This window comes from Carassius carassius, chromosome 27 (assembly GCF_963082965.1).
Source record: "Carassius carassius chromosome 27, fCarCar2.1, whole genome shotgun sequence".
In the NCBI taxonomy this organism is placed as follows: Eukaryota; Metazoa; Chordata; class Actinopteri; order Cypriniformes; family Cyprinidae; genus Carassius; species Carassius carassius.
This window is the reverse complement of record NC_081781.1, coordinates 26,050,785-26,077,798: the sequence shown is the minus strand read 5'-3', so window position 1 is coordinate 26,077,798 and position 27,014 is coordinate 26,050,785. Positions and strand designations below refer to the sequence as shown.

Here is a 27,014-nt window from a genome sequence, read left to right as displayed (position 1 = left end):
GCCTACACCACTGAAGCCATTAATTTCACACATTGTAACCTTGTGTGACATTGCAGGGCGGAGCTATGGTAGATTTGCACTAGGTAATAGACAATTTTTTTTTACCATTTACATTTAAGATTATTTTTATTTCCACACTGACATATCATTTTACTTAAGTAAAATGGACTTAATTTATCTCCCCATAGGAAACAAGACTAAATATCTAATATCATTTTCTTTTATAGAAAATCTATCTTGATTTTAGATTGTTTTTTGTACTTTAATAATAATAATAATAATAATAAATAAAAAAAACGTAGTAAGAAAAGCTTTTTTGCAGCGTGCATGAATTAATTATGTATTTAAACATAGCTTGTGCTTTAAAAAAGGGGATGGAGACCGAAAGAAAGTTACCTCTCTTTCAGAAACAGGCTTAACTGACCCTTCTTTCTCGGGTTTGACAAACCTCCCATTCTTAAACAGTTTCCCTCAAAATTCCCTCCTTTCAAATGAGTTTCCCTCATTTCAGGGTTAACCTACTCAGAGTTTTTACTTAAGGTCCTTTCTGAAATGGGCCCCACGACTCATTTAAATAAGCAAATAAATAAAAAGACATGGACATGCATAGGCAAAAACAATATATATATATATATACAGTACAGACCAAAAGTTTGGACACACCTTCGCATTCAAAGAGTTTCTTTATTTTCAAATTGTAGATTCACACTGAAGGCATCAAAACTATGAATTGACACATGTGGAATTATATATGGAATTATATACATAACAAAAAAGTGTGAAACAAATGAAAATGTCATATTCTAGGTTCTTCAAAGTAGCCACCTTTTGCTTTGATTACTGCTTTGCACACTCTTGGCATTCTCTTGATGAGCTTCAAGAGGTACTCACCTGAAATGGTCTTCCAACAGTCTTGAAGGAGTTCCCCAAGAGATGCTTAGCACTTGTTGGCCCTTTTGCCTTCTGTCTGTGGTCCAGCTCACCCCTAAACCATCTTGATTGGGTTCAGGTCCAGTGACTGTGGAGGCCAGGTCATCTGGCGCAGCACCCCATCACTCTCCTTCTTGGTCAAATAGCCCTTGATGCCTTCAGTGTGACTCTACAATTTTCATTGTCATGAAAATAAAGAAAACTCTTTGAATGAGAAGGTGTGTCCAAACTTTTGGTCTGTACTGTATATATATAAGGGCTGTGCGATATGGACAAAAAAAACCTATCATGATTTCTTTGATCAATTTTTCGATTTTAATCACGATTTTGACACACAGACATGCTTTACAGTCATAAATGCATTCAGTATGAATTAGAAACAAAAGAAAACCAATTAGAGCTTTATCAAAACGTTGTATATATATATATATACACACACTCAACTAAAGGATTATTAGGAACATCATACTAATACTGTGTTTGTGTGACATGGTGCATTATCCTGCTGGAAGTAGCCATCAGAGGATGGGTACATGGTGGTCATAAAGGGATGGACATGGTCAGAAACAATGCTCAGGTAGGCCGTGGGATTTAAACGTATGCCCCACACCATTACACCACCACCACCAGCCTGCACAGTGGTAACAAGGCATGATGGATCCATGTTCTAATTCTATTTACGCCACATTCTGACTCTACTATCTGAATGTCTCAACAGAAATTGAGACTCATCAGACCAGGCAACATTTTTCAATTTCATTTTTTAAGTGTTCAACTGTCCAATTTTGGTGAGCTTGTGCAAATTGTAGCCTCTTTTTCCTATTTGTAGTGGAGATGAGTGGTACCCGGTGGGGTCTTCTGCTGTTGTAGCCCATCTGCCTCAAGGTTGTGCGTGTTGTGGCTTCACAAATGCTTTGCTGCATACCTCAGTTGTAACAAATGGTTATTTCGGACAAAGTTGCTCTTCTATCAGCTTGAATCAGTCGGCCCATTCTCCTCTGACCTCTAGCATCAACAAGGCATTTTCGCCCACAGGACTGCCGCATACTGGATGTTTTTCCCTTTTCACAACATTCTTTGTAAACCCTAGAAATGGTTGTGCGTGAAAATCCCAGTAACTGAGCAGATTGTGAAATACTCAGACTGGCCCGTCTGGTACCAACAACCATGCCACGCTCAAAATTGCTTAAATCACCTTTCTTTCCCATTCTGACATTCAGTTTGGAGTTCAGGAGATTGTCTTGACCAGGGCCACACCCCTAAATGCATTGAAGCAACTGCCATGTTATTGGTTGATTAGATAATTGCATTAATGAGAAATTGAACAGGTGTTCCTAATAATCCTTTAGGTGAGTGTATATAAAGTAAATTATTACAGTTATGTTTTGTTAATGTTCTACCCAATGATGATCCTAACAAAAAGTGTTATCGTGTCTTACTGTTGGACCTGCCTTGGTTACCTTATCAGGGTATACTATTTCTAAATTTGCTGAATAGCCCTGTAAATGTGGGATGTTTAATCAAGGAGGGTTTTAAGGTAAAACAAACTGAAATTCTCATTTGTTTCTATAGTTACTCATGATTATCACCCGTTGTTAATAAAGATGATTACTTTGGAAAACTCCAGTGTCTGGCTTGCATCCACATCGTTACAAAGCTAGCAGTGCCTTAGCAACCAACCCGAGCAACCTCAAAAATAATGCTCTACCAACTACTCAAAAGTATTTACTAACTCCATAGCAATATTATGGCAAGCACCCACAACACCCCAGCACAAGCAAACACCACTTATATTAAAATCTAATTCCCTGTGTTTCTCAGATTCACTCATTGCATCAGTCCCTCAGAGACCTACAGAGTGATCAGCTTCGGATTGGTGATGACATTGATAGAGAGATCAGGAGAAGAAACAGGTACTTTAATGTTTCAACCTGTCAAAAGTTTCTTGTCTATTGCTGATAATAAATAGCTTGTGTGAAACTGCACACATACACACTCTGTTTTGTTCTTTCTGCCCCTCAAAAGAACTGATATAGAAACCAAGAAGACACTGGAGAATCTTGCAGGCCACATAAAGGCATCACAGAAAGAAGAACCCGTAAGTGCTGATAATGTTACAGTATATAGCATGTTGTGTTCACTTTTATTTCTTTTAGGTGCTTGCTGTCTGTGACCAGTTTTCTTGCTTCCTGTAGTATTGAAATTATTGTACTGGGCTTAAATTAGGACATCTCTTCTGTTTCTAATACAGTTTCTAATACAGACCTGTTGTACAGAACATGATAAACAGAATAACAGCACCGTGCTCCGGCTGAGATGGATTTAAGATTAAATGATGGTCCAATAGCACAATAGAGTCAGTTTTGACCTGTGCTATGTGACTTAGGTTTCGTTACGGGTGGAGAGACGTCTACAGGAGATTGAGGATGAGATGCTCACAGGACGGCAGGCGCTTTCTGAAAGACGTCACAGAGAGAAGCCAAAAAGCATGTCTAGTGAATTGCAGGAGGTAGAATATTCAACTATTTTTTTGCTAATATTTTAAAGGGGTCATGTCATTTAGTCATCTCGTCAGTAAAGCCGGTTCTCTAATCAGGGGTAAATTCCATCAGGTGCGTGATTTCACATAGAGCAGCTGTTACTACACAGAGCCATTGTTAACAGAGAAGCTGTGCAAATCCACGTTCATTTTCAGCCTTTATTTGCGTATCTTCTCAGTTAACAACGGCTCTGTGTAGTAACAGCTGCTCTATGTGAAATCACGCACCTGATGGAATTTACCGCTGATTAGAGAACCGGCTTTACTGACGAGATGCGCATTAACGATCGGCCGATCGTGATCGGAGCACCCCTAATGTCATTACAGATTTTTATTAAAATTCTGAGATGAAAGTAGTTGATGTACCTTGTAAATATACTGTAACTTCAGAACTCAGAGTCCAAAAGGACCATTTATGTAGAACCTGTCACTCTGCAAGTCTTTGTGAAGAAACTCATTGTTTAAAATGAATCGGTGGCTATGGCCTCTTGAAGATGGATTTTTGTTTCAACACTCATTTGTCTCTGCATTTCAGCTTAAATTATCAGGGCGAAATCATTGTTAAAAACAGTGATTTGACAGTAACTTTAGAGCAGGTTAATGCTGTACTCCTACCAGCAGGAGGCAGTATCTGCCTGTGTTTTCCATACATTAACAATTGCCCTATTTATCTGAGAGGCGACTGATGAATGGAGCCTAAATTGCATCTTCACTTCATTGCAGTTTGCTAATGAAAAGGCAGTGTGCCTTAGGCCTAGAGAAATAATGCATTTGTTGCGAAATTACGAGAAACAAACAAGACAAGCAAATCAGGACAGATAAACAAACACTTAGTCACCAAAGAGCTGTTAAGAAAAACACTGTGGCGCTCTTTTACACACCCATATAATCAAGCCCACTGTTAGAGCAGTGAATGATGTCACTGCAGCATTTTACAAAGTGATTTTAGACTAAGGAATGCTTGCTCAAAACACATACCTAACATAAAGAAAACGATTCAATGGCATTAGTTGCATTGTTTGTGGCTGGGCGGCACCTTAATGTGATATTATTTGAGTTGTGGTCTGTCTATGATAAAATTAATTATATTAATTATGTTTCCCCTTCTATAACTATGCATCTCACATATAGTTTGTCATTGTGATGATAAATAGCATTCCAGCTGTTTCTTACAAAAAAAAAAAAAAAAAACATTCAGCAAATTCATTTTGTGCTCCATATGCATTCTGGAATCACACATGCTGGGTTTTTGCATTAAATGGTAATGACATGTGGCACATAATATATGTTAGTTGCAATTACAACTTGGGTTTTACTTTAAAATTTGACAAAGTTAATTAAATGTACTCCAGTATAAGTTTGCCAAGTTGTTTTTCAAACTCAACAAGTACATTTCATATAAATGCAATCAACGTCTGAATACTAATAAGTAGAGATGTTCCGATACCCTTTTTCTCTTCCCTATACCGATTCCGATACCTGGGCTCAGGGTATCGGCCGATACCGAGTACTGATCCGATACATGGGTGTGTATCTGTATATACAGCTGTATATACTACTAGCCCTGTGTTAATTGCTAGAATTATTTTATGGTGTGCTTCAGACTTATCCCTTAATAAAACATGAACAAATACATGGTGAACTACTGTATTTATTACAGTATTTTTATTATCTGACATGAATTTGACAGTAATATTATTTATTTTCTTAAGTGAAAAAGAACTTCAGATGCAGCCAAAAATCTAACACCGCAAACTAAAAAAGGTATTTTAGTTTTACAATATAACTGTATAAAAAACAGCAACAAATAAGTCTAGGAATATAAAAAATGATATATTAATCAGATCTCTTTACAACAAAACAAGTAAAAAACAAGGAACCGTTGAGGCATAATTATTATTATTAATAGAGACGTATTATTATTACTACACGGACATAGCTAAATCTACTGTAGGCTACAACAGTAGCTTAATATATTGTCAATTTACTCACGTTAAACCGAACAGTTTTCTCAAATGAAACGTTTAATTCTCATGAAGTGACGGTATATGCGTTCGTGTCCTCATATAGTGACACACGGCATGAGACTACAAAACAGCGATCTCCCGCGCATCTGCGCCCGTCACCCACAGAGATGTAGAATTTGCAGGAGTAATATTTAAATAGTATTTTGCAGTTTAATATTCACAGACACTAGTATATATATTAGGCTACAGTCTGGAGCGCTTAGACTGACACGGAAACAACTGAACGCAGCTGCGGGTAACGAATATACTCAAACTTACTACCGGTTCTACAGAGACGCTGGTATAATCACATTTTTACATTTTCAGCACCAACTTGGTAGTGAAGTGCCAGTACTTGTGGCATCCCTAGTCGCCGTTTTACTGTCTGGTTGGTCCAGTCTGATATACTGCTAAACAGCAGACATACTGCTAACCACTGATCTATAATATAGAAGCGACTTCACTGTCTGTTGGCAGTTTAGAACGCGATGAGCGATCCAGTCATATATAGATCAGTGCTGCTAACACGTTTTCATTTCTTCAACACAACTTCCTGTGTTTTCGTTGTACGAAAACACTTCGTTCGTACTTGTTGAAAAAAAAATAAATGTTTGTGGTCTATGTCGAAGCATCCATAGAAATCTATTGTTTTATTCCAGCATGTCTGTAACAACATAAACTTCACAATCACGGGAAGGAGGAGGCGGGAACCAGCGGACAATCAAAATGAAACTTTAATTACAAAATAAAGACACAACAGCACAAACAAGATCAAAACACAAAATAAATCCAGGCCTGGCCCTCTCTCGTCCTTCACTGTCGCTGCTCCTGTTTTATATCCTTCCATCTCCTCCGTGGGACTCGAGACCGATTGAGCAGGTGTCGCTCATTTCCAATCACTCCACCGGCCTCGCTCCATTCCCACAGCTCTCGGCCCCGCCCCACTCGCCACAATGTCATTGCATCCGATATTCGTTTAGCTTTTTTGCAATCAGTATGTAAAGGACTTTAAAGAAACTGAAATTAGGCTCATTTTCCAACTTCCCTAGAGTTAAACAGTTGAGTTTTACTGTTTTTGAATACAGCCCATCTCCGGTTCTGGCAGTAGCACTTTTAGCTTAGCTTAGCATAGATAATTGAATCTGATTAGACCGTTAGCATCTTGCTCAAAAATTACCTAAGATTTTTATATTTTTCCTATTTAAAACTTGACTCTTCTGCAGGTACATCTTGTACTAAGAATGATGTAAAATTAAAAGTTGCAGTTTTCTAGGCAGATGTGGCTGGGAGCTATACTCTCATTCCAGTGTAATAGTCAAGAAACTTGCCGTACCATGTGTGCAGCAGGTGCAATGATATTACGCAGCGCCTGACAGTAGTCCCCAGTGAGTTGCTGGGTAAATATCGAAACTCTTTGGTCATTTTTGAAAGAGGTGCTAACGGTGTGATCAGATTTAATGATCTATTCTAAACTAAACTAAAGGTTCTACCGCCAGACCCGGAGGTCGGCTGAATGGATTCGAAAATGGTAAAACTCAACTGTTTAACTCTAGGGCAGTTGGAATATTAGCCTATTTTCAAAAATAGTGGAGTGTTCCTTTTAAGACCATTTCACACTGAGTGCGATACGAAAAAGCGAGGCAAATCGCTGATGAATGTTGCTTTCACACCGAGCGTGAAATTATTGATCACCTTCTGCTAATTCACGCCTACACGCTAGGTGGCACTGACCTAAAAGTAGCATCAAGCCACATTTGAAAATTTATGTACGTAAAATTTTAATGCTTTTGCTTAAAACTCACAGTAAACCATTGAGTGCTTTTAATAACTTATTATTGTGATTTATAGTTGATTTCGATTCTGAAATGCGCATACCCTGCTTATTCGATTATATAATACGCCACACTGCTTGTTGTCATAAACATCATGTATTGTTATAAAAATACCATAAGCTGCATACAAAATACATAAAAAAATATATCATCATAATATATCTATTTGGTTTCATGTTTAATGTGTAGAAATATATTTCACTATTTTATATTTTATTTTTTATACAGAAAATCTAGAGAGTTAAAGTGTTCTGACTCATAACACTCGCACACGTGGAAGAAAATGGACAATCCAGATCACATAATTCAATGAAGAATTAAAGGTGCCATAGAATGCAAAAATTACTTCTATAAGGTGTTTGAACACAGTTGTGTGGCCACAGTGTGTGAAAATTGCAATTTTGTGGCAATTTTTTTCACTGTTCTGTCATTACTGTTTTCTTGCTGTAGCTGCTGGAGGTACAATGTCAGCACCAAAGTAAAATAAAATATCTGTGGGGTATTTTGAGATAAAACTGCACATACACACTCTGGGGACATCAGAGAACAATTAAAAATTTTGTGTCAATGCATTCTATGGCACCTTTTAATAGAAATTATATTAAGAACATGTGAATATAAATCTGTTTTCAGATACCAAAGATAACAAGAACTCGGCATCCACTCTCTTGGGATACTCTTTGGTGTTTGTTTACACTGGTTTTTAACCACCACTATTTGCCTTTTTGTGCAACAGCAGCTGCTCCACGCATGTGATCCAAGTTCAAATCTGACTGAATGGCCCGTTTTATCATGGAGTGACAGGGAATAAACACACAGGACAAAAAAAAAAAAAAAAATGCAGCGAATGATCATGCCTGGTGTAAATAGCCCCCTAGGGATCTATTGTTTTGATTCAAAAGCGACATCGCAATGAATTATTGCATTCAGTGTGAAAAGCCCTTTACATTGAAAAAGGAAACATGAACCGTTTCTAGAGAACAGAATATAGCGTGGTTTTGCACAAGACCTCCACACATTATATTATTGTTACGGATCACTCGGAGACAGAGGAGTAACAGATGAAAGATGGTATTTATTGAATTGACACAAGCAGAGGAGCGGGAAGTGAGGAGTGGATGGGTGTTGGAATCCGTGCCGGGAAGGTAGTGACCACACACACGCACCGTAGGGGTTTGGAGGATCTTGGAGGTAATCCTTGGAGAGGAGATGGAAGAAGAGTCTTCGGAGGTTATCCTTGGAGAGAAGGTAAAGAGGAGTTAGTCCAAATAGTTAGCACACAGGAATGATCTTGTCGCGAACGTGACCGGACAGTGACTGGGTGCGTGTGTGTGGTTTTTATGGTGCTGTGGTGGATGACAGGTGATGAGGATCAGGTGGTGATGATTAGAATTCAGATGAGGGTGTGCGCCGTGATTGTGTGGAGGTGGAACCTGGCGTGTTTGTGACAGTACCCCCCTCCCCAGGGCCCGCTCCTGAGGGCCGGGGACCCCGACGTCGTGGTGGGCGTCCTCTTCCCCTGGGAGCTGGTCGGTTGGGGTGTCTGGAGTGGAAGGTTTCCAGTAAGGCGGGATCCAAGATGTCGTTGCGTGGGACCCAGGAGCGTTCCTCTGGACCATATCCTTCCCAGTCCACTAAGTACTCCAGCTGCCCACAACGCCGCCGGGAGTCCAGGATGTCCTTGACAGAGTAGGCTGCGCCGTCATCTAGGAGGAGAGGAGGGGGGCTTCCGTCTCGCCAGGTTCTGTGGAGGGAAGAACAGAAGGATGGTGAGGTTTCAACAGTGAGATGTGGAAAGTGGGGTGAATCCGGTACTCAGGGGGAAGTTGAAGTTTGTAGTTAACCGGATTAATCTGCTGGATGATTGTGAACGGGCCAATGAACCTGGGACTGAGCTTACGGCAGGGTAGACGCAGGCGGATGTCCCGGGTAGACAGCCAGACCTTCTGACCGGGTTGATATTGGGGGAACTCGGAACGGCGAAGGTCTGCTGCCATCCTGCGTCTACGGAGCGCCCGTTGCAGTTGGTGATGGGCCGCGTCCCAGACCCTCTCGCTCTCACGGAACCAATAGTCGACCACGGGAACATCAGAGGGCTCTCCTGACCAGGGGAATAGCGGTAGTTGGTAGCCGACTACGCACTGGAAGGGTGTGAGTCCGGTGGTGGGTTGACGGAGGGAGTTCTGTGCATACCCACCCCAGGAATTGGTTCCAGGAGTTCTGGTGGCCGTGACAGAAGGTACGGAGGAAGCGTCCGATCTCCTGGACCTTTCTTTCAGTCTGCCCGTTGGACTGTGGGTGGTAGCCGGAGGACAGGCTGATGGCCACACCTAGGAGGGAGTGAAATGCTTTCCATATCCGGGAGATGAACTGGGGGCCCCGATCCGACACTATGTCCTCTGGAATGCCGAAGTACCTGAAGACATGGTTAAACATCAGTTCTGCCGTTTCCATGGCAGTGGGGAGACCCTTCAGAGGAAGAAGACGACACGCTTTAGAAAATCTATCCACAATAATCAGAATACATGTGTTGTTGTCAGAGGGTGGAAGGTCTGTCATGAAATCCACTCCTAGGTGTGACCACGGGCGATTGGGAACGGGCAGAGTATGGAGTTTGCCAGATGGTAGATGGCGAGGACTCTTGGACATGGCGCAGCTGTTACATCCACTCACGTACCTTCTGACATCCAAGGCCATGTTGGGCCACCAGAAGCGTTTCCGTAGCAACGAGAGGGTTTCATTTACCCCCGGGTGACCAGTGCCAAGTGATGTATGGGTGGAGTGGATGAATGGAGTGCGACGTGTCCTAGGGATATACTGGTGGACAGGAGACTATGACCTTGTCCGGGAGGATAGGTTCGGGGTTCTCAGATCTCTCTTCGGGTGAGTAACATCTGGACAGAGCATCGGCCTTCACATTCTTTGCCCCTGGGCGGTAGGTGATGGAGAACTGGAAGCGGGTGAAGAATAGCGCCCAGCGGGCCTGTCCGGGGTTGAGTCTTTTGGCTGCTCTGTGGTATTCCAGATTTTTATGGTCAGTGAGAACTTGAAAAGGGTGTTTGGCTCCCTCCAGCCAATGTCTCCACTCCTCCAGGGCAAGCTTGATGGCAAGTAGCTCCCTGTTACAGATGTCGTAGTTTACCTCCGCCGGGTTGAGCTTCCTGGAGAAGAAGGCACATGGATGGAGGTGGCTGGGCGTCCCCTGCTGCTGAGACAGGACCGCACCCACTCCGGTGGTAGAGGCGTCCACCTCCACGACGAATGGCAGATCGGCCTTCTCCTCGGGAACGGATAGGGGATAGATCCGTCCCATAGGCACTGGTTCACCCGGCAGCAGATCTATGGCACAGTCCCACGGCCGGTGTGGAGGCAGCTTGGAGGCCCACTTCGGGCAGAAGACATCACTGAAGGGGGCGTAGCACTAGGGTATGGAGATGGACTGGTTCTCGACTGGGCTTTCAATCGAGGTGGAGTAGACTGGTAGTGGTTCAGGGGGACGTTCCACTGGAACAGGACAGCCGGAGATGCATGATTGAAAGCAGGCTTCGCCCCACTTCAGGATTTCTCCTGTCCTCCAGGAGATTACCAGGTTGTGCTGCTCCAACCATGGGCGCCCTAAGATGACGTCAGCAGTGGAATCCTCCAGAACCAGCAGAAGGATGTCCTCACGGTGTAGGAGTCCGGTTTGGAGGGAGATGGGGCCCACGCAGTGGCGTACATACATACTTTTTGCTCAACGGCCTGCCGGTGATTGTGTGGATCTGGTAAGCGGCCGGCGTGGCCGCGGTTGGGAGCCTGAGCTGATGGCAGAGGGCGCCAGGGAATGAAGTTGCCGGCTGACCCAGAATCGAGGAGGGCGGAAACTGAAAGAGACACATCAGTCGCAGTAAGTGTCACAACAGTGGTGAGTGGTTTCATTTGGTATCATGAAGGAAGGATGGCACTCACCATGGGACGAGGAGGACGAACGGGGCACCCAGCTATGGTATGCCCTGAAGCTGCACAATATAGACAGAGATTCTGGGCCAGCCGTCTTTGACGCCCCGCCATAGAGAGGTGGTAGGAGTCAACCAACATGGGCTCGCTGGCTGGTTCTGGGGAGCTGACGTTGATGCGCCAGAGTTCTGAACTGCAAGGCATAATCATTGACAGACATATTCCCTTGTTTTAAGTTGTATAGTCTCTCACCTATCGAGGAGTCCCAGGCTGGTTTGCCGAAAACTTCCCGGAAATGTTTGATGAAGCTAGAATATGACTGGGTTACAGGGTTATTCTGAGTCCAGAGAGCAAATCTGGGCAAATCTGCCCACTGTAATGCCTTGCCTTGCGACTGGGAGATAATGAAAGCTACCTTTGATCGGTCCGTTGGATATGAGAGCGGTTGCATCTCCAGGACCAGTGAACACTGAAGCAGGAAACCGCTGCATTCCTCCGCCGAACCAGAGTAGGGCGCTGGCAGTGCCATGGGACTGGCGTGCATGGCAGGTGAAGGAGGGATGACGGGGTTAGCGGAAGTGCTAGCTGGTGGTGGTGATGCAGGTGCCGACATGATTGTCCGACGGAGTGCATCCACTAGTTCCTGGAAGGGGTCCGTAAGGCTCATGCTTGTGTCTCTCGGTGCTGGTCTGGTCATCTGTTACGGATCACTCGGAGACAGAGGAGTAACAGATGAAAGATGGTATTTATTGAATTGACACAAGCAGAGGAGCGGGAAGTGAGGAGTGAATGGGTGTTGGAATCCGTGCCACACACGCGCACCGTAGGGGTTTGGAGGATCTTGGAGGTAATCCTTGGAGAGGAGATGGAAGAAGAGTCTTCGGAGGTTATCCTTTGAGAGAAGGTAAAGAGGAGTTAGTCCAAATAGTTAGCGCACAGGAATGATCTTGTCGCGAACGTGACCGGACAATGACTGGGTGCATGTGCGTGGTTTTTATGGTGCTGTGGTGGATGACAGGTGATGAGGATCAGGTGGTGATGATTAGAATTCAGATGAGGGTGTGCGCCGTGATTGTGTGGAGGTGGAACCTGGCGTGTTTGTTACAATTATATTATATTATATTATATTATATTCTTTTATTCAAAAAGGATTTCTTACTAAATTAATTTGCAAGTATATTTTCAGTATGGTGTTGAAAATGCCAATACATTTGCAAACCTGCTACCAATGTCATATGTTTGATACAGAAAGACAGATTGAGTCAATAATGCCGCGTTTCCACCGAGATTACCCGGAACAGTTGTACCAGGAACTCCCCCCAGACCTGTTGCTTTCTGTGTTTCCACTGCAGTCTAAAGTACCGTGAAGATTAGGCAAATAGTCTGGTGATGTAGGTCTGCATATGTTTCTCAATACAAAATATGCACATTTTGGACTTGCATCCTCGGTAGTTCAGACTTTGCGCATTCGACTCGGGAGTGTGATGTCCGCGTTGACGCAAATCCGGTACATCTGCAAACAGCAGCGCACTTGATAACATCAGTCAGCTCGTCTTGGCTACTACAATTTTCCTCAGTGTATATTTACAATAATATGAAATAGGACATCAAATACAACTGCCTCCTTTTGTTTTTCATTTAAAAATAATAATAGCAGCAGAAATGTACTTGGTTCAGGGAAATGTGTGTGTGTATATATATATATATACAACCATTACAATGAAACAAAATATTATATCAATTGCTTCCTTTTATTTTCATTTTAACATATAGATAAATCGAATAAAGATCAAAGATTAGCTGTTAGATGTACCCAAAATGAATCATATTTTATGTTTAACCACTAAAGAGACATCAGAGCCAGTGGCACATATCAGAAGGACTAGCCGAGTTGACAGTGCTCTAGACGGATACATGATCACTGATCTCCCGCTGATCGCGTGGAGCTGACCGTCTCCGGAATCGGCGAAACACATTTTTAAATAGGCGCTGTCTTTATAAATAATTCGCAGATTTGATTTTTAAACAACTAAATTCTCGCCTGAAATACTTTTAAAATTACATTTCGTGACACAATAACAGTAATATTTTGAAAATGATCCAAAGAAATGGTGGTTGAAATCACAATGCTGTGTGAACTCAACCAATCAGCATGTTTAGCGCCCAAGTTCCGCCCCCGAAAGTTCTGAACTTTGAAAAAGTACTACCTCACCAGCAGGGACTTTCTGAGGGGCATTTTTTTACCCAGAACTTAATTTAGATCCTGATTCCTGCGGTTCCATCCATCCATCTGTTGTAATGCTAGTTAGTGGAGTAGGGTAAGTTAACAGTAAGGCTGCTAATCTTTTTTTTTCCATCTCTGCTATACTCTTTGTCCTCAAAGGCTTTGAGAAGACATGACGCCCAAACCCCGGAGGCTGATGAGAACTTCAGAAATAGACTGCAGAGATCAGAGAATGACAGAAGCAAGGTGTGTGTGTCTTTGATATTGAGTTGACGTGCACAAATGGCATAAATATATTATTAATCTCAGTTCCTCATATTGTATTAAGATTATGTAAGCAGTGATTGCATCTAATAAGTTTCTGTAAGTTTGAAATTAAACAAGCTTTGAAACCGTTTTCATTGAAAAAAAAAAACTTTAATACATTAGCATCTTAGATCCTATAACAGTGTTAGAACGTAGTAATGTACTGTTAAAGAGCAGGTAATATGGTATTTTAAAGTGTCCTAATATTCTGTTGGAGTTCCCTACAACAGGTTTAAATTCATCTAAGGTCAGAAAATATTGTAATTTTCTCAGAATATACATTTAATATTAGTCATTTGCCAATGATTTCGAGCAAAGTTTGGAGGAAACCCCTCCCTTGTATAAACCTACTCTGCTCTGATTGGTCACCTGGCCAAGCCTGTTGTGATTGGCACAGAGAGGAGTCCCCACAGAGAGGACAGTTAGTGAGTGCTACCATTGACAAAGCAATAAAACAATAATATAAAACAATAATATAGTGCTCCAATCTGTTCTTATAATAATGACCTAAAATTCAAAAACACTTATGCAAGTGAATCATGCCCACAGCTAAAATTTAGCTGCTAAACCGTGAACACATAAAACAATAATGGTGGATATGTTAGTCGAGTGCTAATGGGACTAACTGATGAAACTATACAGTTTGTAAACCAAAATATGTCTACTGTAATGTTTGAAGAATGGCAGACAAAATATTCTCTGTCTTAACTTTTAATCAGAATGCAGAACAGCTGTATCACAGGGGCACCAGCCTACACAGGTGCAGTTATAGCCTAACCCTATAACTGCCAGTGCAGCAAAATAAACCGCACTATGATTATAGAGTCTGTGTGCTACACTACATTATTTATTATTAAAGTAATTAGAACAACGTCAGTCTACATTAATCTATACATTCTTAGGAAATAGTGGGTTCACAGCGAATTATCAGAACTACTTCAGTAAAACAGTAGTATCGTGCTTTACATGGAAACTTAAAGCTGCACTAGGTATTCATCACATGTTAGCACAAAAAACATGATATTCTGAGCATACAATTGAAAATGTACACATAACACATCAATCGTACTTACAGGCTTTGGTTCGGAGAGCTTGTTAGTCCAAATTAAAGATAAAAGCTAAGATTAGACAAGCAGTCCTTGGTAAAATGACATGCACACAACAAAAGTTCTGAATTGTATTTCTCTGGTATCCTTGAACACAGCGTCTTTTCAGCATGATATAAACACAATAACTAGCGGAAGTGTTTGTGGGCAGGTCAGACTCTGTTCGTATTTCGCGGGCAAGCGGGGATTATGCAGATGTTTTACCCAGTGACGTATACCGGTAACAGGCAAAAGATTTGAAAATGTGATGAACTGCAAATTAGATATTTTCCAAAAAACCATATGACCTACTCTTTAATAAAATGTGTGTGATGAAGCATATATGTGATTCTTCAATTAAGGAACTTTTTTGTATCCTAATATTTGGTATTATTTTATATAAAAAGCATATTTAGAGAAAAACAAACAACGCGCTTTTGCTTAACCAGCTGTGGAGAAACAGGTAGCCAAAAAAAAAAAAAAAAAACTTGGTAGCCAGGCAACAGAATGGCGACGTCACACATCTACTCTAACAGCATGGCTGTCTGAACATGCCTACAATTCCTGGCCGAGAATGGTTTGTAATTGTGCCGCACCATACCAGGCTCATGTGGAAATACAACTGTAACAGTACCTGATAGTCCTTACAACTGTTTGGCCTGATAGTAAAAAAAAAAAAAAAAGGCTATATTCAAGCGCGAATGAAGGGGATGCCAAGTGTAAAAAAAAAAAAAAAAAAAGAAGGTTCGAAAAATCAAATATTCTGCTCCAGGCTTAAGTTATACTCATATGAAAGCTGAATTAATACGCTTTCTTTTGATGTATGGTTGTGTATGATTATGATGTTAGGATAGGACCATGTTTGGCCGAGATAGTTTCTACAATGTATTTATTAGTAGCTTATGGTCAGTTAATGTACAGAAAAATCAAAGATGTTAAATCAAACAGATAATGAACACTATTAACAGCAGTTATTTTGTTGCAATCAGACTTATAGCAATGAAATGTAAGAATGGAAAATTCATGTTTTAAAGGGATCATGAACATCAAAAAATTAACATCAAAAAATTTAAATCATAATTTAAAAAGCCTGTTTTTGCCCAATTAACTTGCGGTCCCTTGACAAAGGGGAGAGGTACATATTAAAGAGCTGTAATTCCTTAACCTTTCCTCCAATCTTGATGAGACCCACAAGTTAAAGCACAGATTCACTTTAAATCTGGTGTTGGTTGAGGAGAGACCCCCCCACCCCATATGATTGTAAAGCTCCTTGGGTGTACAGTAATACACAATAAAAGTGCTATATAAATTCCTCCTTTATACATTCAATATTTGTTATATAACTGTAACTTCAATATGTTTTGGTCAGCAGATACAATAATAGGTCTAATATATATATATGGACCTGACTGTATTTCAGAAGATCAAGGACATTTTTGTATTTGGAAGAATCATATTTGGAAGAGCTTTAATTGTTCAAGACTGTCATACATGACCCTAACTAAAGACACTTATCTTTGAAAGATATTATAGAGATTTATTGGAGACATTTGCCAACTTAACAATATATTCTCAGATGATCTAAGATTTACCCAAGCTTAAATAAGTAATTTTACATCAGACAACCTTTTCTTTTCTTGGCATGTCACTAGCTGATTTTCAGTAAGCTTATACAGATCTAGAGGAATCAGAGGGAACTGGTGTGGGCAGCCATTTCTCTCAGGAGTGGGCATTAAGAGGCCATCAGCTCAACTCCCTTAAAAATTTATGGTTTTTGCTCACTCAAATATTCCAACATGAATGATGCTATTGGAGGTAGACATTTATTACATTGGCCAATGAGCTTTTCCTCAGCAAAGGCAGAGTCACGTATCATAAACTCTCATTACTATCCATGGTTATTTTGTAACCAGGCATTTTAATGGTTTTTCCTATGCTTTCATAAAATAAGTAAGCAAATATAAAACTTTATTTTAACTAGCAATTCTCACTATTAACTATTTGTTTCTTAGCATAAATATAACTAGCATATTTACTGTTTATTAGTACTTATAAAGCACATAGTAATGCCTTATTCTGGATGATCTTAGTTTAGATCTCTTAATCCTTCTCAAACCTAAACTTAAAGGGGCCATATGACATTCCTTAAAAGAACGTTGTGGTGTATTTGGTGCAATGCAATGTGTTTTTGCATTTTAAGGCTCAAAAAACACATTATTTTCAAAATAATGTTCATTATTGTTACTCCTCTATGTTCCGCCTTTTTGAAAAATGTCAGTTTTTACAAAGCTCATAGTTATTAAAAGCAAGGTGTATGCTGATTGGCCAGCTATCCAGTGCATTGTGATTGGCTGTATAACTAAGTGTGTGACCGAAATTTTACACCCCCTTACCATACTGTGATGCCATGTTCCAAGACAAAACCAATAAAACCCATTATAAAAAAGGCATTTGTTGCTTCCAGTGGGGACATAATTACTGATTATACTGATTTATACTGATTTAAACCATGTCTGCATTTGTGATCAGAGAAACAACAAACAACAAGTGATACTCTACACTGCTCCAATCTCGCGTTTGAATCGTCAGTGGCAAATTTTTTAAAATATAAAAAACGTACTTACAAGCTGTGAGTCAGAAGCGACAGACTATCCTGGCAAAGTTTGAACTGCCCAACTTCATAGAAACACCTTTTGTGCACAGATGCATTGTAGGCTACTCTTCAGGTTCAGAAAACAGTCCTCCATAAAATGCACTGCACGCATCTGAATATTTGGGTTTAACTGTTCTGGAACATTGTTGTAAATACAACTTAACCACTGATTTCTAGTTGTGTCCTATTTTGGAAGGCCAAACTAAGTTTCGCTTTCACAGTGAAACTGTCACAGTGTCTGGGTTGTGTCCCTGGGTTTCCACTAGATGTCCTCCTTTCCCACGGTGTCTGTCACCTTATTAACTGTCTGTTCCCTTATTTGGTCACCTTCCTCCTTGTTTGAGTTAATTGATTATTCCCCACCTGTCTCCAGTTCCCTCATTCACCTTCTGTGTATTTATAACCAGTCTGTCTGAGTATGTGTCACGAAGTCCTTGTCTTATGTCATCCGTAGTCTTGATCCTGCCTTGTGTTTTGTCTATTCTTGTTATTGGATACTCTGGTTTTGACCCTGCCTGGACTGTTTACCCCTTTGGATTATCCTTTAATAAATATCTTACCTGCAGTTGGTTCTCTCTCTGTGTTTCCTGTATCACCGAGCGTGAAAGAAGGACTCCGTCACACACGAGAACCAGCGGTATGTCTGCCTATGTCTCATCCCCAGCCACAGAGCGGGAGAGAGGCGGTTTTGAGGGAACTCGTCTGGTGGTTTTCCGGGGGACCAGGGGAGGTCGCCGAGGAGGGAGTGGTCGAGAGGAGACTCAGCATCGCTCTCAACCATGGCCTCCCTTTGACCCAGGGCTCATGTGGAATGGGTCAGAGCCACTGTCTCACCATGGCGGACGGAGAGGTGAGAAGAAGCGCACGCCCGCCATGGTGGCGCCACTGCCCAAGATGGCCGCTAGATCAGCGCCAAGAGGCAGGATGGACGCCAGCACAGCGCCACAACCCAAGATGGCCGCCAGCCCAGCGCCACAGCACCAGGTGGTCGCCAGCCCAGCACCACAACACAAGATGGCCGCTCGTCCAGAGTCTGGGCCCAAGATGGGCGCCAATCCAGCGCCACCACACAAGATGGCCGCCAGCCCCGCGCCACAGCACAAGATGGCCGCCAACCCAGCGCTGCTGCGGTGCATAGCCACCAACCCCGCACCACAAGGCAAGATGGAAGCCAGCCTCACATCACAGTACAAGATGGCCGCCAGCTCAGCGCCACAAGGCAACATGGCTGCCAACCCAGCGCCACGAGGCAATATGGACGCCAGCACAGCGCCACAGCACAAAGTGGTCACCAATCCAGTGCCACGATGCAGGATGGCCGCCAGCTCAGCGCCGACGCCCAAGATGGCCGCTGACTCATTCTTAGAGTATTTCTCCATTCTGTCAAAGATCCTAGAAATTCCCAAGACTGTTCACGTCACGGCTGCTGAGCCAGCGCCACAACCCAAGATGGCCGCCAATCCAGCGCCACAGCACAAGATGGCTGCCAGCCCAGTGCCACAGCGCAAGATGGCCACTCCCCCAGGGCCAATGCCCAAGTTGACCACCCGTCCAGAGTCATGGCCCAAGATGGCTGCTTGCCCAACGCCGCTGCAGAGGATGTCAGTCACAGTGAACCCTCCAGAGTCGAGTCAGGTTCCAGTGAACCCTCCAGAGTCGAGTCAGGTTCCAGTTGACCCTCCAGAGTCGAGTCAGGTTCCAGTTGACCCTCCAGAGTCGAGTCAGGTTCCAGTTGACCCTCCAGAGTCGAGTCAGGTTCCAGTTGACCCTCCAGAGTCGAGTCAGGTTCCAGTTGACCCTCCAGAGTCGAGTCAGGTTCCAGTTGACCCTCCAGAGTCGAGTCAGGTTCCAGTGAACCCTCCAGAGTCGAGTCAGGTTCCAGTGAACCCTCCAGAGTCGAGTCAGGTTCCAGTTGACCCTCCAGAGTCGAGTCAGGTTCCAGTTGACCCTCCAGAGTCGAGTCAGGTTCCTGTGAACCCTCCAGAGTCGAGTCAGGTTCCTGTGAACCCTCCAGAGTCGAGTCAGGTTCCTGTGAACCCTCCAGAGTCGAGTCAGGTTCCTGTGAACCCTCCAGAGTCGAGTCAGGTTCCTGTGAACCCTCCAGAGTCGAGTCAGGTTCCTGTGAACCCTCCAGAGTCGAGTCAGGTTCCTGTGAACCCTCCAGAGTCGAGTCAGGTTCCTGTGAACCCTCCAGAGTCGAGTCAGGTTCCTGTGAACCCTCCAGAGTCGAGTCAGGTTCCTGTGAACCCTCCAGAGTCGAGTCAGGTTCCTGTGAACCCTCCAGAGTCGAGTCAGGTTCCTGTGAACCCTCCAGAGTCGAGTCAGGTTCCTGTGAACCCTCCAGAGTCGAGTCAGGTTCCTGTGAACCCTCCAGAGTCGAGTCAGGTTCCTGTGAACCCTCCAGAGTCGAGTCAGGTTCCTGTGAACCCTCCAGAGTCGAGTCAGGTTCCTGTGAACCCTCCAGAGTCGAGTCAGGTTCCAGTTGACCCTCCAGAGTCGAGTCAGTTTCCAGTTGACCCTCCAGAGTCGAGTCAGTTTCCAGTTGACCCTCCAGAGTCGAGTCAGTTTCCAGTTGACCCTCCAGAGTCGAGTCAGTTTCCAGTTGACCCTCCAGAGTCGAGTCAGGTTCCAGTTGACCCTCCAGAGTCGAGTCAGGTTCCAGTTGACCCTCCAGAGTCGAGTCAGGTTCCAGTTGACCCTCCAGAGTCGAGTCAGGTTCCAGTGTACTCTCCAGAGTCGAGTCAGGTGTTCGTGGACACTTCAGAGTCGAGTCAGGTGTTCGTGGACACTTCAGAGTCAGGGCTAGTCACCGATGATCCTCCAGAGTCAGGGCTAGTCACCGATGATCCTCCAGAGTCAGGGCTAGTCACCGCTGACCCTCCAGAGTCAGGGCTAGTCACCGCTGACCTTCCAGAGCCAGGGCTAGTCACCACTGACCTTCCAGAGCCAGGGCTAGTCACCGCGGACCATCCAGAGTCAGGGCTAGTCACCGCGGACCATCCAGAGTCAGGGCTAGGTACCATGGACTTTCCAGAGACAAGGCTGGTTACCGTTGACCTTTCAGAGTCAAGTCAAGTCACTGGTGATCTTCAAGGACTGAGTCAAGTCACTGGTGATTTTCAAGGACTGAGTCAAGTCACTGGAGATCTTAATGTACAAATGCCAGTCACCAATGATCTTCGCGAGCAGAGTCAGGCCAGCACCGATCTTCTGGAGTCCAGTAAAGACACCAGGGGATTACCTGAGTTTCGTCTGAGCTCTCGTCCTGACTACATGGCTGTGGTGGTCTTCTGCTCCGCCCTGGGGGGCTTCCGCCCTGACCACACGGTTGTGGTTGTCTTCCGCTCCGTCCTGGAGGACTCTGGCTTCGACCACAAGGACGTGGTGGTCTTCTGCTCCGCCCTGGGGGGCTTCCGCCCTGACCACACGGTTGTGGTGGTCTTCCGCTCCGCCCTGGAGGACTTTGGCTTCGACCACTAGGACGTGGTGGTCTTCTGCTCTGCCCTGGGGGCCTCTCGCCCTGACCACACGGTTGTAGTGGTGTTCTGCCCCTCCCTGGAGGACTCTGGCCTCGACCACAAGGACGTGGTGGTCTTCTGCTCCGCCCTGGGGGGCTTCATGTTGTTTTTTGTTTTTGTGTTCACTCCTGTCCCTGTTCCTCTCTGTCAGTCTGGCCCTCCGTCCCTCCCCCTGAACCTCCTCCGGTCCTCCTCCCTCCTGGTCTCCCTGTTTGGTGTTCAAACTTCTGGTGTCTGTTCCCCATGTTGTTCTTTTCTGGCCCTCCGTCCCTCCCCCTGAGCCTCCACCTGTCCGCCTCCCTCCTGGTCTCTGTATAGTGTCTGTCGTGGAGCGTCTGGGAGCAACTCCGTAGAGGGGGGGGGGGTACTGTCACAGTGTCTGGGTTGTGTCCCTGGGTTTCCACTAGATGTCCTCCTCTCCCACGGTGTCTGTCACCTTATTAACTGTCTGTTCCCTTATTTGGTCACCTTCCTCCTTGTTTGAGTTAATTGATTATTCCCCACCTGTCTCCAGTTCCCTCATTCACCTTCTGTGTATTTATAACCGGTCTGTCTGAGTATGTGTCACGGAGTCCTTGTCTTATGTAATCCGTAGTCTTGATCCTGCCTTGTGTTTTGTCTATTCTTGTTATTGGATACTCTGGTTTTGACCCTGCCTGGACTGTTTACCCCTTTGGATTATCCTTTAATAAATATCTTACCTGCAATTGGTTCTCTCTGTGTTTCCTGTATCACCGAACGTGACAGAAACACAACACATCTCCACAACATGGCGGCAGTGGCAACTACAATACTACAGTGAGAATAAAAGTTACGCCGACTTTCTTTGCGTGAACATTTGGGCGGTGTTATACAAATCTTCCCACACGGTGACGTAGACATTTGGGGGCATTTAAATGAGGCATTTTAGGAGGGCATGGACAAGTCTTAACTTTTATAAAGAATATCTCTTTGGGTTTGAGACTTTAGTCTTTGTAACTTTAGGGAACTTATCTATGCACAAAAAACTTGTAACAGTCCAAAGAGAAATGAAAATTTTAAATGGCATCATTTGACCTCTTTAACAATTTTTACAAACTACAGGTGCAACTCAATAAATTAGAATGTTGTGGAAGTTCATTTATTTCAGTAATTAAACTCAATTGTGAAATTTGAATAAATTCAATGCACAAAGATTGAAGTAGTTTAAGTCTTTGGGTCTTTTAATTGTGATGATTTTGGCTCACATTTAACAAAACCCACAATCTCAACAAATAAGAATACTTCATAAGATCAATATATATATATATATACAGTACAGACCAAAAGTTTGGACACACCTTCTCATTCAGAGAGTTTTCTTTATTTTCATGAAGTTTTCTTCTCCGGACAAGCCTTTTTCCAGATGCCCTAAACAATCGGAAAGGGGCTTCATCGGAGAATATGACTTTGCCCCAGTCCTCAGCAGTCCATTCACTATACTTTCTGCAGAAGATCAATCTGTCCCTGATGTTTTTTTTGGAGAGAAGTGGCTTCTTTGCTGCCCTTCTTGACACCAGGCCATCTTCCAAAAGTCTTCGCCTCAATGTGCGTGCAGATGCGCTCACACCTGCCTGCTACCATTCCTGAGCAAGCTCTGCACTGGTGGCACTCCGATCCCGCAGCTGAATCCTCTTTAGGAGACGATCCTGGCGCTTGCTGGACTTTCTTGGACGCCCTGAAGCCTTTTTTACAAGAATTGAACCTCTTTCCTTGAAGTTCTTGATGATCCTATAAATTGTTGATTAAGGTGCAATCTTAGTAGCCACAATATCCTTGCCTGTGAAGCCATTTTTATGCAAACCAATGATGGCTGCACGCGTTTCTTTGCAGGTCACCATGGTTAACAATGGAAGAACAATGATTTCAAGCATCACCCTCCTTTTAACATGTCAAGTCTGCCATTCTAACCAAATCAGCCTGACATAATGATCTCCAGCCTTGTGCTCGTCAACATTCTCACCTGAGTTAACAAGACGATTACTGAAATTATCTCAGCAGGTCCTTTAATGACAGCAATGAAATGCAGTGGAAAGGTTTTTTTGGGATTAAGTTAATTTTCATGGCAAAGAAGGACTATGCAATTTATATGATCACTCTTCATAACATTCTGGAGTATATGCAAATTGCTATTATAAAAACTTTAAGCAGCAACTTTTCCAATTTCCAATATTTATGTAATTCTCAAAACTTTTGGCCACGACTGTACACTCTATGATGTGATATGAGCTAGTTTTACTCAAATCAAACGGTAAGATGCTCATGAAGTGAACATGCAGGAATCGTGCAGCTTTAATGTATTCGTTTCTTGTTATTGACTAATTAATTGTTTTGGCCTAAATAATGGGAACGAATTTATACAGTGCCTCATGTTTTATTAACATGCAAAAATTTCTTAATCAGTGTACAGACAAATGTCTTTTTTCCCAAGAAGTTATCGGTCAAAAAAAAAAGGACAGGTAACGAATAACAAAAATGCATTTTTAAAGGAATTATTAAAGGAATTTAAAATATAAATAAAAATATAGGCCTAATATATGAAAATATTGACATTTTGCACATTAATCCATGTAGCCTAGCTCACTAAAATAGGCTACCACTTTTAATAGCCCGATGAAAAGTAAACCACAATTTCTTTTGAATAATATAACACATAATTCATATAATATAAATAATACTTCACACCTTTTAACCCTCTGGAGTCTAAGGGTATTTTTGGGGCCTGGAGAAGTTTTGTCATGCCCTGACATTTGTGCTTTTTTCAGTTTCTTATCAATATCTGAATGGGTAAAGTCTAATCTCACTGTAAACAGCACAAACTGGGCTATAATAATATGTGAAATGCATGTATGTACATGATTGTGTTTTTGAGAAAAAAAATATTATGCGTGGTTAGTGAAAAACTAAAAATGTTAAAACACTCGAAAAAGCAAAAAAACACATAGAGAACATTGGTTCCCGGGATTTTTGAGAACTGGAGCTTGTAGCCTAGAATTTTTCTTTCTAAATTATGTGAAAATCATCTTGTTTACTCACTCACAGAAAATAATATATTGATTTACATTTTCTAAGACACTTTTTGTTGGTAAAAGTCATATGCGAGTAGGCGTCAACTATCATGAATATCATTGTGATTTACACCTGAGAAGACAAAGGCCTGCATAATGAGCCTTTCAGTCATCTGTGCCACTGTGAGGGAGGAGTTACAATAAAGAATGTGAGAACAAAATAAATCTATATAATTTTATGTTTGTAGTTTATTTAGAATATATTTAATTATCCCACAACATACTTTAATATCCACTTTGGGGAGCAGTTTAACAGTTTATAAGGAACAATCAAAGCTGACTTTCAAACAAATTTTTTGGCATCAGTACTCCAGTCACACAATCCTTCAGAAATCCTTTTAACAATCTTATTTTCTACAAAAAAAAATTGTTGTTATTATTATAATTATTATTATTATTATTATTATTAATGTTGAAAAGAGATGAGAATATTTTTTAGGTTTTTTAGGGGGAATTGAAAGAACAGCATTGTTTTTACATTTGTTAGCCTACAGTTATTTATTTGTTACATTTATATTATTTACATCAAGCTTTTGAATGGTATAGTATTGTATATTGTTATTGAAACTTCATAATGTTTCACTTGATTAAATATTTAGTCAGGAATTATAGTTTGGAAAAAGTCTTTGGAAAAAGTCTAACTAGTAAATGTTTACACGTTATGTGAAAACTAGTTCAAGTATATAAATAAATAAAAAGAGACTTACTCATGTTTATGATCTCTGCTGAATAAAGTGCTTCATTCTTTTTTTCTGAGGAAATCCATTTCTCAAATCCTCAACCACATCACATCTTTTTGGGGTGAATTATGTCTTATTCCTCTCATCTCATCGCGAAGCAAACAGTAAAATAAAAACTTGAAGAACAGACTCGCTGCTTTTTCTTCTGTGTGGGCGTATTCAAGCCGCGCGCTTCAGTTTGAATCTGAATAGCACGTTCGGCGCGGGGGCGTGGTCACATTAGATATAATGAAGGGAGACATGAAAAACAGACATCGCGTTGTTTTAATATAGATTACTTTATCACAGAAAATCTGTTTTCGGCGGCACTTGTTTAGTTTAAAAGTAGACATGTCAAGCTTTCTATAGATATCTCTCTCATGTCTCTTCGTTGAGTATTCACGGAGTTACAGTTCTTTTTAATGACGTGTTTGTAAGTGAAGATCAGCACAGACAAAGGCTGCAGACAGCACACCTTGTTTGTTATCTTTATTTTATAAGTGCACAAAGTTTTGTTGTTATTATGTCTTCATCCAAAAAAAAGTAGAGACTTTACAGATTCGATTGATGTATTGCTCTTATCTGTACGATTAAAACTGAAAGTGTAATTTAAGTTCTTTTTGGGGTTATCAGGAGAAAATGACTCAAAACGCGTATCCGCGTTAATCGACTTCCAAGGGTTAAATGTGTCAAATCTAAAATATGGTTTAATACCATGCAGCTTAGAAAAAATATAAGCTCAGGGACAGGCTTGACATTTATCCTGCTTGAATTCGTTCTAAGAGATGCACAACTTCATAAGTACCAAACTTTCACCTGTGAATATTAAATATATTAAATGTATTAAATATTTTAACTATAGTATTTTTCTTTCGTTTTCCCTGACTGAAGCGGTCAAATGTAACACATCAGCGAGGCAAAATTGACATCTATTTGTGAAAATGTGTTTTGATGCGCTTGTTTGATAACTTGTGGTTAAAGCACCACTCAGCGGTCAAAAGGCGGTAGTGCGGCGGTAAAAGGGGCATTTTGGATGTCTACCTACTGTATGTTTAGGGCTTGCCACAGAAATATGAAGCAGCTTTTGAGTCAAGTCAAGTCAAGTCACCTTTATTTATATAGCACTTTAAACAAAATACATTGCGTCAAAGCAACTGAACAACATTCATTAGGAAAACAGTGTGTCAATAAAAAAAAAGTCAAAAGTCACCTTTATTTATATAGCGCTTTAAACAAAATACATTGCGTCAAAGCAACTGAACAACATTCATTAGGAAAACAGTGTGTCAATAATGCAAAATGATAGTTAAAGGCAGTTCATCATTGAATTCAGTTATGTCATCTCTGTTCAGTTGAATAGTGTCTGTGCATTTATTTGCAATCAAGTCAACGATATCGCTGTAGATGAAGTGACCCCAACTAAGCAAGCCAGAGGTGACAGCGGCAAGGAACCGAAACTCCATCGGTGACAGAATGGAGAAAAAAAAAAACCTTGGGAGAAACCAGGCTCAGTTGTGGGGCCAGTTCTCCTCTGACCGGACGAAACCAGTAGTTCAATTCCAGGCTGCAGCAAAGTCAGATTGTGCAGAAGAATCATCTGTTTCCTGTGGTCTTGTCCTGGTGCTCCTATGAGACAAGGTCTTTACAGGGGATCTGTATCTGGGTCTCTAGTTGTCCTGGTCTCCGCTGTCTTTCAGGGATGTAGAGGTCCTTTTCTAGGTGCTGATCCACCATCTGGTCTGGATATGTACTGGATAATAATGAAAAATGATAGTTAAAGGCAGTTCATCATTGAATTCAGTGATGTCATCTCTGTTCAGTTAAATAGTGTCTGTGCATTTATTTGCAATCAAGTCATCGATATCGCTGTAGATGAAGTGACCCCAACTAAGCAAGCCAGAGGCGACAGCGGCAAGGAACCGAAACTCCATCGGTGACAGAATGTAGAAAAAAACCTTGGGAAAAACCATGCTCAGTTGGGGGGCCAGTTCTCCTCTGACCAGACGAAACCAGTAGTTCAATTCCAGGCTGCAGCAAAGTCAGATTGTGCAGAAGAATCATCTGTTTCCTGTGGTCTTGTCCTGGTGGTCCTCTGAGACAAGGTCTTTACAGGGGATCTGTATCTGGGGCTCTAGTTGTCCTGGTCTTCGCTGTCTTTCAGGGCAATAGAGGTCCTTTCT

At 42.3% G+C, this 27,014-nt stretch overlaps 1 protein-coding gene across 2 annotated transcripts in view; it reads left to right on the top strand.

Annotated features, from left to right (window-relative positions):
- Positions 1-27,014, top strand: part of LOC132107083 (centrosomal protein of 128 kDa-like) — a 143,179-nt gene that overhangs the window by 4,236 nt on the left and 111,929 nt on the right. Inside the window, exons 6-9 of one of the 2 annotated variants that reach the window (XM_059513271.1) lie at positions 2,752-2,843; positions 2,956-3,028; positions 3,317-3,439; positions 13,627-13,713. In XM_059513271.1, the coding sequence (XP_059369254.1) occupies positions 2,752-2,843; positions 2,956-3,028; positions 3,317-3,439; positions 13,627-13,713 (375 nt within the window). The remainder of the gene's footprint in view (positions 1-2,751; positions 2,844-2,955; positions 3,029-3,316; positions 3,440-13,626; positions 13,714-27,014) is intronic. The other variant, XM_059513272.1, reaches the window with a different exon arrangement.